General features: G+C 36.1%; 1 protein-coding gene across 1 annotated transcript in view; it reads left to right on the top strand.

The window, feature by feature from the left end:
• camk1gb (calcium/calmodulin-dependent protein kinase IGb) overlaps positions 1 to 10,212 on the top strand; it is an 11,161-nt gene extending 949 nt beyond the window's left edge. Inside the window, exons 2-13 of the mRNA XM_008414577.2 lie at positions 791 to 893; positions 3,996 to 4,121; positions 4,200 to 4,274; positions 4,365 to 4,503; positions 4,774 to 4,897; positions 4,985 to 5,060; positions 5,960 to 6,072; positions 6,167 to 6,245; positions 6,333 to 6,420; positions 7,677 to 8,026; positions 8,668 to 8,763; positions 9,464 to 10,212. Of these exons, the coding sequence (XP_008412799.1) occupies positions 808 to 893; positions 3,996 to 4,121; positions 4,200 to 4,274; positions 4,365 to 4,503; positions 4,774 to 4,897; positions 4,985 to 5,060; positions 5,960 to 6,072; positions 6,167 to 6,245; positions 6,333 to 6,420; positions 7,677 to 8,026; positions 8,668 to 8,725 (1,314 nt within the window). The 5' untranslated portion in view covers positions 791 to 807 and the 3' untranslated portion in view covers positions 8,726 to 8,763; positions 9,464 to 10,212. The remainder of the gene's footprint in view (positions 1 to 790; positions 894 to 3,995; positions 4,122 to 4,199; positions 4,275 to 4,364; positions 4,504 to 4,773; positions 4,898 to 4,984; positions 5,061 to 5,959; positions 6,073 to 6,166; positions 6,246 to 6,332; positions 6,421 to 7,676; positions 8,027 to 8,667; positions 8,764 to 9,463) is intronic.

Genomic DNA, 10,212 nt, shown 5'->3' with positions numbered 1-10,212 from the left:
TTTTATTAAACAATAACACTTCTGGCAAAAAGAAGAAAATATTTATTTGTTTGTTTATTTATTTGAAGGCAGACAATAAAAAGTAATAACAAAATAAAACATGTCATGCCAACAGACATGCAATTTTACCCGACTTGTTCAAAATGAAACGGGTAGAAGATGCAATATCTTATSACTTCCTGTCCCTCTAAAATGACTCAGGTTATTAATTTTAGTGATGACATGTTTCATTAGGCCTGAAGGTATTTCAGGGTGTCACCTGTGAGGCGGTCAGGTCTCCAGATCAGGAGTTTTTAATCCCTTATATAAGAGAAAAGAGGACACGAAACCAAAGTGGGTAACCTGCTCCTTTAAAGTGCTGCTAATCCTTCTTGGAACCTCCAGTTTTAATGGCTTCTTCCCCAACTCAGATTTAATCCTTCCAGGTCTTGATCTGGTTATTTCCTCAGGATCTGATTTTATTCTCATCATTCGGTTTTGCTTTTATTCCCTTTGTGAAGTTGCTGCCCAGATGTGAGCTGAATAAACTGGCTTYTGGTCAGATTATTGGGCGAACCCTTAGTCTGCTGCTGTCAGACAGTCTGAGCTGTGCGGCAGACGCATCAACCTTCACAACTGCTTCGTCATGCCTGCAGTAATCCCACATGACTGTCTSGACGTATGATTATTATATCACGRTGGAGGAGTCGGCACGCTGAGCAGGCGTCGCTGCCCACGCAGCACTTTGACCTCCGTGGAGCTTCGCTGTGCGCTGACCTCTCGTCTTGTGTCTTCTGTTTCCCTCTGAAAGAAATCCCCGCCGCAGACATGGGACGCCAGGAGGCCGACTACGCGTGGAAGAAGAACACGGAAAACATCCAGGAGATTTTTGAATTCATAGAAGAGTTGGGATCGTAAGTACTTCGCTCATCTGTCTGTCTCTTGTTGTTTGAAATGTTCTGCACAGCTGGAGGTGGAGCAGATTAGTGGTTTGATTGGATTGACCTAAGGAGGCCTGCTTCGTTAAAGTTTGAGTTTCCTGTTTGATGAGGCAGAGACAAAGTTCATTCACTAAAACTGGGACATGTCTAYTGGKGTTTTTCTTTAAAAAAAWKRRKTKGAAAAAAACTGAGATGTGCCACTCAAATAATCTTTCTTTTCATAAAGAAAATCTAAAGCTTCATCTGTCTCATATTAGCAAAAATTAGGGGCAAAATTTACATTTTCGTTCATGAATAAAACAGAAATAATGCAGCTTGAGTATGAAAACTTAAGAGTTCAGAAATCAACATTTGGTGGAATAACCAGGAGGGTTTCAACGGGTTTCAGTGCAGTGGGCTCTCATGTTGTTCCAGAGCTGTATCTATTTTAGATAATCTTTTYTGCATGTTCCACATGTTGCCTGAACAAAAGTGTCTATTTTTTACTTTTTGTCAAATGTTCATCTCCATAAATTTCAAAAAACTCATCATTAAAACTATTTATGTAAATGTGAACATATATAGATGCTCCTGACATAAACAGTGGTTTTCTAATCAGGTTGTGGTGATAATAARTACAAATTAAGTATTTATATATGAAAAAAGACACAGAAAAATACTAAAATATAAAGCATTAGCTATAATTCCTCCTGCTGAAGTCATCGCTCTGCAACTTGTTGCTCCACTCTGTGCAGACGGTTCTTAATCTCATCTGCTGGCCTGATTTCTTTCCCATCAGAGGTGATAATCAGCAAGCTGAGYGTCTTAAAAACAACAGATATAAAAAAAGACAAATCTAAGGTGCTGCCAAACTGAAAACACAATCTTGTAGAGAACGCTGYCGAGGGATTTTGAGCTGCAAGCATCAGCAGTGATTAGACTGTGTTTTCCCTGCAGGGAACAGTGTGTGGCTCAGTTAGTCAAAAGCAATTATGTTTATTTCCCTGAACTGCTTGAAAAACAGGCTCAAGGTTTTGGTTATGTGGGCGAAGATTTATGGAAACCATAAAGCGCTAGACGTTTTTTCATTGGTTTAGTAAAAAGAGGCACCAAAATTGTTTCTTTGTAAATTCACTTTCAAGAGAAATTTAGCTTCCTTCACTACATTGTCATGAAAATCCACAAGAATTTAAAATGAAATAAAGCACATTCTTAATGAATTAAGCTTAATTAATAATAGATATTTTTATTTTGACAGTTTGCTGAGAAAAAAGATAAATTGTAGTACACACTTCAGTAATAATGTCGACTATGATTCATTGTGGTGTACCACAAGGTTTTGTTGTCGGCTCTGAACCTTTTTTCTTATTGTTGTTACACATAAATTATTATCAACATGAAATGTATTAGTTGCAAATGATGGAGAAGTCAAAAATTAAACATTTGATTTGAATAAATAAACAAAAAGTTACAGCGAAATTTTTTTATATGTATATTTAGTGATAAGCAAACAAAAAATAACATCAGTTTTATAATAAATTATATCATCAGCATCCTAAAATTATGGCCTAAGTCATTTTATTTATTTTGCCAAAAGTTATGTATTTTGCCTAAATCATCTTTTGGCAAAAAATGACTTTAGGAAGATGATGACATTCAAAATGCACCAAAAACTAGTAGACAAAAAGCTCAAAAATACAGTTTGATTATCATTGTGAGACTTGACTATCTTAAGTCTCTGTTTTCTTTTTGTTTTATTTAAAAATGTTATATAGACTGTAAAAAYATTTAAGTGTATTAAGATGCTTCTACCTTTGATTTGCGAATAAAAATGAATATAACATACATTCATTCGACTAAATGACATAAAATCCTGCTTTGTTTTAAAGGAAGTGTGAATTCTCTTCAGATCCAGCTGGATGAAGAAGTTCTTGTTTATTTTGTCTCTAATGGTGCCTGAATATTTCTAGCTTAACCATTTGGCAATAAAAACAAAACCGGGTCATAAAACTACAAACAACAGATCAGCTGTGACCTGTGTTTTATTTTTCGTCTATATGAAAAGTGTGTCACGTCCTGAGCAGGTGGCGGCTTTATGACATCCTGTCTGCCTGAAAACCTTGACACCTGTCTGTGACCCGGCCCGCTCAGCGTCTGCTCCTTAAGACGCCCCGCCGCCGCTGCACATGCTCACCGTCTGACCTTTGGGGCCCTCAGCTGGCCACGGTTTCCGTTGCGTCAGGGATAAACGCTCTAATCCACCTGGAGGAACAACTATTCCCAGGCTGSGGCTGAAGATAGCATGGGAACAGAACACAATAACAAGCTTCTGGCATGCGAATAGTTAAGCTGCAGAGTTCATCGGATCTTAACCTTATGATGATACTCTTCTTTACTCGCTCCAAGAAACTCAAATCTGGACATTTTTATTCCAAGAAGAGGCATTAAAGAGAATAAATGAAACACAGGAAACATGCAAATAAATGTATTCAATCAAATTTCTTGAAACTACGGGATTTGCTTAATTTCTGTATTAGTTATGTTTACATTATTACCAATTAATTTACAATTTTTTTGTCTTTTAAAACTGAAACTGTGCGAACTACTTTAAAATGCACATTTCTGTGATTTATGGAGTAAAATTATGGAATAGTTCTGATAATGACTTGAAAAAATGTATCCAAAATACTTTTAAAGAAAAAAAAGTATGTATTATTTCCAACTTATATTCTTGATTTAATGTATGCAGAAAAGAAAAACATTTACCACCACAACCAACCACACATTTTTAAAAAATTATTTTCCTTTCTCAAATATGCTCTGCCTTTAGTTGTCACAAAAAATCTGGGTTACATTTTGCAAGGAACTAAAGATTTAATTTTTCTATTTCCAAAAGTAAAAATAATTTTCTACTGACTCATCTGAAGCTGCTGATGCATTAAATAATCACAACCTACAAATGAACGTGTTTTAATTAACTTTCGAAATGTGAAAAAGCTTCTAGCAGACGAACAGGAAAGCAGGTTAATGATTATGTGACTAATAACTCATTTCCTCCACCGCTGATCGTCTTAAAATCATGTGTGTCGTCAACAGAGGCGCGTTCTCTCAGGTCTACATGGTGAGAGAGCGGAAGACCGGAAAGACGTTCGCCATGAAGTGTGTGAAGAAGAAAAAGAAGAGGGACATCAACCTGGAGAACGAGATTGCTGTGCTGAGAAAGTAATGACTGTTTCATTAACCGTTCCTCAGCTGGTATAGAGCTAAAAATGTCTCATAAAATCTTGTTTTTTCAAACAGAATCCAACATGAGAATGTTGTAGGGATGGAAGATTTCTACGAAAGTCGGACGCATTACTACCTCATCATGCATCTGTGAGTTTTCCATGTGTGTGATGATCTAATCAGAGCTGCTAATGATGATGGCGATGGCTGAATTTTACCGGTGTGGATCCTCTGTGTCAGGGTTTCGGGCGGTGAGCTGTTCGACCGCATTCTGGACCGCGGCGTTTATTCAGAGAAGGACGCCAGCAGGGTGATCCAGCAGGTCCTGGAAGCCGTCAGCTACCTGCATGAAAACGGCATCGTGCATCGAGACCTCAAGGTGAAAAATCACATTCAGATTTTATTCCTCTTACTTAGATGAATTATTGATATATTGGTTCTTAAAATACCAACATTTCCACTTAACTTTATATTTCGGTCCACCTGATGATGCAATTTTTAGATATTAAATGATTGATAATTTGACTTTTTACCAAATACTTGAAGATTAATCATCAGAATTATCATAAATAATCATTAGTTGCAGCTCTAATTAGCCTTTCAGCTACTTTAGGATGCTGAACAGATGTTGTGTGTTTGTCCCTCCCAGCCAGAGAACATCCTCTGTTACAGCCAGGACGAAGACTCCAAGATCATGATCAGTGACTTCGGCCTGTCAAAGATGGCCGAAAACGGCATCATGTCCACGGCGTGCGGCACCCCAGGTTACGTAGGTAAGGAAACGCTGTATAGGAAATGATCAGATACTATAAATGTGACACGATATAAATTATTTTAACCTTTTCTTCTCTCTCTCTCAGCTCCTGAAGTTTTAGCACAGAAGCCCTACAGCAAGGCAGTCGACTGCTGGTCCATTGGCGTTATCACATACATCCTGTAAGTATCAATTAAAAATTGATTTTCACATTAAGGGCTGCTTGCTGCATCTGAGATCTGTTTTCCTAAATACTAAAAATATTGATTAAGTGATGAAGAATGCCTTTAGTGAGTGAGAATATGCTATTATAATAAACATATCTTAATAGTACATGAACAATAGCACCCTCTAGTGGACATTTACCTTGATAGAGCCGATGTGCGGATTTAAATAGTAAAATTAGAAACAATGATCAACATATTTGATGTGTATTGATCAGAGTTGAGTAGTAACTAGTTACATTTACTCAGTTATATGTAATTCAGTAACTTTTCTGAAAAAAAAAACAAACTTTTAGGAGTATTTTTTCACTATTTACTATTAAGTATTGTTGCTTAATTGCGTTTCTGGATTCTCCACCATCTGAAAGAAAAACAAATATGTTTTAACCAAAAATTCACCTGAAGCAGACATAAACTTTGCCAAAGTTTTTGATAAAGTTTCAGAAGTTTTTTTATTGAAAGAAACTGATTTGGAAATTTCATCTTTTGCCTGATTTTGTTATTTTCTTTATTTACATGAATTATTGTCATTAAAATACAAAAACTTCCACTTAACTTTATATTTTGGTCTGTCTGAGGATGTAATTTTTAAATATTAAATGAGCCGACTTTTCACTAAATATTTTTTTACTCTTACTTGTGTAATTGTGTAATAAATTTTACTTGAGTAAAAATATACTGAAGTAGTGCTACTCCTACTTGAGTATAATCTTTGAGTACTCTGGTTTTGCTTGTTTCATAAATTGGTGACTTTCTATGATGTATAACACCTTGAATCTATTTGTTGCTGAAAGTTGATACATAAATTAAATTGAAAACATTCAATTAAATAACTAAATGCTCATGTTTCTTTGCAGACTCTGTGGTTATCCTCCTTTTTATGAAGAAAGTGAGACAAGACTCTTTTCCAAGATCATGAAGGCTCAGTATGAGTTTGACTCACCATTTTGGGATGACATATCTGAATCTGGTAATTATTTTCCCTTTTCATGCACACAACTCTCTCTCTATAGTGTTTTCTTGTCTTTTTTCCAATAAAGTAAGTGTCCCGTTTTCCTCTGCAGCCAAGGATTTCATCCGTAACATGATGCAGAAGAACCCCGGCATGCGCTACTCCACAGAGCAAGCTCTCAGACACCCCTGGTGAGTTGCACTCATCTGTTTCAGGTAACAGCCTAATCGCTACCTTGGAATAAATCTAAGCTTTCCATTGCGTTGTTTGTTCTCCAGGATAATCGGAAAGACGGCTCGGAGCCAAGACATCTACTATTCCGTCAGCGCTCAGATCCAGAAGAACTTCGCCCAGTCCAAGTGGAAGGTCAGTTCGCTCTCATTTCCTGGATTTGATGTGATGTAACTTCAAGTTTGGAGCCCATTAATCAGGTGTGCGCCTAAATCCTTCCCGATTAAGGCCGGTTAAATAAGATGGGCTTATGGAAAAGGCACTAACTGATGATGAGGTACCAAACCAAATTGGATTGGTCCCCATTAGAAATTAGCTTAAAACATCTGCCAAGTTTATTTGTGTCGCACATTTCAGTTCATCATTAAAACATCACCAACTACAACATTTTAGTTTGTCAAATTCTATCATCAAAATTAAGAAAATACACATAAAATATGGAGATTATTGTTCTCTAAACAGGTTGCAAAATAGTGTTGTTGTTTTTTTACATTAGTTGAATATAGTTTTGTGTATATTCATAATAGAAACGCAGCTAATGTTCCGCAAACATAGAAAATCTTTTCAATTGCTTATCTTCCATTAAATAAGAAACACAATTAAAATCACACTTGAATAAGTTGGTCATTAAAACCATGACGAGCCTCCAACTACTTTCTGTTGTCTTCTTCTTCCTGGTTTGTGCATCATACGTCTCATGTAATGTGAAAAAAGTGTTTTCATTGCAAAATAAACCAATTTTGAAACAGTCAAAGAAAGAATACCTCATTAAGCAAATTTGTTTTCCAAATGTCAGATTACATTGTCAATGTAAACGTAGCTGGCATAATGACTTTGAGAGGAGTAAATTCACGCACAAAAATGAGGAAATTTCTCAGTTTTAAATGTAGAAAAGTTTCTAGAAAAAAAAGTACAAATTTTGAGATTAATCTCAGAAATTTAAAAAAAAACTAAATGTAACTTTCAGTTTCAAAAGTTGAATATTTGCTAGAAAAAAAAATTGAAATTTCCAAAAGTCAAAAATTTTCAGATTTTGAAATTCCAAGAAAAAAATTCCACATTTTTTGGTTGAAACTTTCTGAGATTAATCTTAGAAATTTCTGAGTATTTTTCTAGAAACTATTCCACTTTTCAAGCTCAGTAATATTTTTGTTTTTCTAGAAAATGTCTGATATTAACCCAATTTTTTTCTAGAATTTTTGTTACTTTTCAGATGCCAGTATTTTATCTTGCTTTGTCCATAAAATAACATAAAAAACCAATGCATTTTCATTACATGGTTAATGAATATTGGGGTGATGTGCTCCGGTTTTTCTGGTTTTAGTGAAAAACCAGGAAGGTTTGCGGAAAAGTTGTCTTGAATGTGACGTTTTTCCTTGATCTCCATACAGCAAGCCTTCAATGCCACTGTAGCCATCAACCACATGAAGAAGCTGCAGCTGGCGCACACAGAGCTGGCCCTGCGGCAGGCCAGTGTCCCAGACATCAAAGTGATCGACGTGTCTTCGCCAACAAAGAGCCGCAAACATCCAGATCTGGAAAAACCAGAGACTAAGAAGGAAGACGTCAACGGGAACATAAGCGAGACGCAGCACATGTCTCTGCCCCCGAGCCACGTCGATCTGAAGAACCACTTCCACCCACTGAAGGCCAGTCAGAGCCAGAACGCCGCGCAGCACGCGCCCACCATGGCCGAGCAGGGGAAGCACGTGTACCACTCAGAGCCCGCCAACCTGAACGGGTAGGCGTCAGGATCCAGTCATGGATCTGGACTGTCTGACAGAAGCAAACATCTACAAAAAAAAGAGCAGGCGTACATTTCTGCCAAAAATTCTTAGAAATATTCTAGAAAAAACTTGGAAATTTCTGAGTTTGAAAAATTTAAAATTTTCTTAAAGAAACTCAGAAATTTTCAATTAATATCTGAAATTTACTAGACAGCCACCCCCCAAAAGAAATTCTGAGTTCAAAAATTTGCTAGAAAGAATATCAGAAATTTTCATGAATTTGCTAGAAAAAAACTGAAATTTTTTGATTAAACTCAGAAATTTTTTTTAAACATGTTTTTAGAGCTTAAAAAGTCAAAAATTTGTGAGAAATTTTGGAGAAAAATTGTAGAAATTTTTTTGTTGAACATTCTCAATTTTTGAAATTTCCATATTTTTTATAAAAATTAACATCAAAATTTCTGAGTTTTTCCTAGCAAATTTTAAAATTTTCAAAGGCAAAAATTTTCTTGTCTTTTTCTGGAATATTTCTGAGATTCATCTCAAAATTTCAGAGATTTTTTGGCAGAAATTTACTCTGTTTTTTTTTTTAATCTGCATTGGTCTTAAACACATCTGATGTGTGATAACGTTTCTCTGCTTTTTTTTCTTTCAGGTACGCTAAAAACCGGAATGGGAAGACTTTACAGACCGGAGTTTGCTCTATCATGTGAAAGCTGGATGAAGTTTTAATGGGTTAAAACTTTTTTTGGTGAGTGGAAAATCAAATATGATATAAATTGTGTTGCATTCTTTCACGTTTTGTCACTTTACAAACAGCATGCATAATGTGTTTTGTTAGTATTTTATCTGATGAGTCCACACAAGGTTGTCTAAATTTTTCATATAGGTAAATCTAAAAAGAATCATACTCACTGAGTCTAGGCTTTGACTGGACCATTCTAACACCTAATGATGCTTTGGTCTAAAGAGCACCAACAAACACTAAACACTCTGACTTTTGGTTATAAGTAGCTCCAGGAAGCTGATCCTCCTCCCAAATTTAAAATCTTGGATCTCATTTGCTTTTTCCGCACCTTTGTAAATATATTTGAATTTTATTGGCCGGATCCAACTTCTTTGGGTTGCAAGTTCAGGTACAATTTGAGCTTTTGAAATGCTTTCAGCTGCTCCCAGATGTATAAACAATGCCTTGTTGCCATAGTTACACTTTACAACAGCTGTCTGAAAGTTAAAAAAGTAAAAGTAAAAACTCTTACAGCTGCACAGCATCCAAAACCAAAGGGAATAATCACCCTTTTTTTTTTTAAACAAAGATCTCCTTGAGCTGCTTTGTGTTGGTTTATCACATAAAATCCTGATAAAATACACAAATTTGAGGCTATAAAGTGACAAAATGTGCCTCTCAGTTCCAGCTCATACCAAAGATCTTGTGTTTCTGCCCTCTGCAGGTCAGTGCTGCTGTCCTGACTCGGCGTGACGCCGTCTTGTGTCAGCAGCTCCTCTCTGCTCAGAGTCAGAGGAGGCTGACCCCCAGTGGACCCAACCGGTCCGCACCATCAGCCTGTGGGGCTTCTTGTCGGAAAGAGTGCCAATAAAAACTCAAACACTCACATTAAACCCTCCAAACATTGATCTAAGACACACATCTCCACACTGCAGACACTGAGTTTCAAACGGTGGATTGGAAAAGAGAGTTCCTGATCTTTTTAAGGAAAGTCGACTTGTTTGCTTTTTTTTTTTCAAAGGATCCTTTGAGCTCTGAAAAGCTCAGACAGGAAGGAGACGACAACCTTCACAAAGTTTTGTAAATAAATAAAAACCCACGTTGTAAATAAATCATTTTAAAGAAGTGCTTCTACTAAGCAACACTGATGTAAATGTATGTCTTCATTCTTCCTGTAAATGCTTTTCTTTGTGTGCTCAAGCTAATAAATCGCAGTAATTATGAATGTTGCAAGTATGATTAAATATTGCCAATGCATAGCTCTTGCATGCCATCAGTGATTTAAAACCTAAATGCTTAGTTAAAACACACTTTGTAATGTGATTTGTTTATTTTATTGTATTCAGTTTGGTGCAGTTTTATTGTTTTCAGTATATTCTGAAGAAATCTGTTTGGCTCAGAAGTAAAAGATAAATGTGAAATTTATGTCATTACTTCAACTCATAAGTCAATAAAATATTCATTTACCAAAAA

The sequence above is a fragment of the Poecilia reticulata genome, linkage group LG7 (assembly GCF_000633615.1).
Source record: "Poecilia reticulata strain Guanapo linkage group LG7, Guppy_female_1.0+MT, whole genome shotgun sequence".
In the NCBI taxonomy this organism is placed as follows: domain Eukaryota; kingdom Metazoa; phylum Chordata; class Actinopteri; order Cyprinodontiformes; family Poeciliidae; genus Poecilia; species Poecilia reticulata.
The sequence above is the reverse complement of the archived record's forward strand: the minus strand, read 5'-3'. Positions and strand labels throughout refer to the sequence as shown.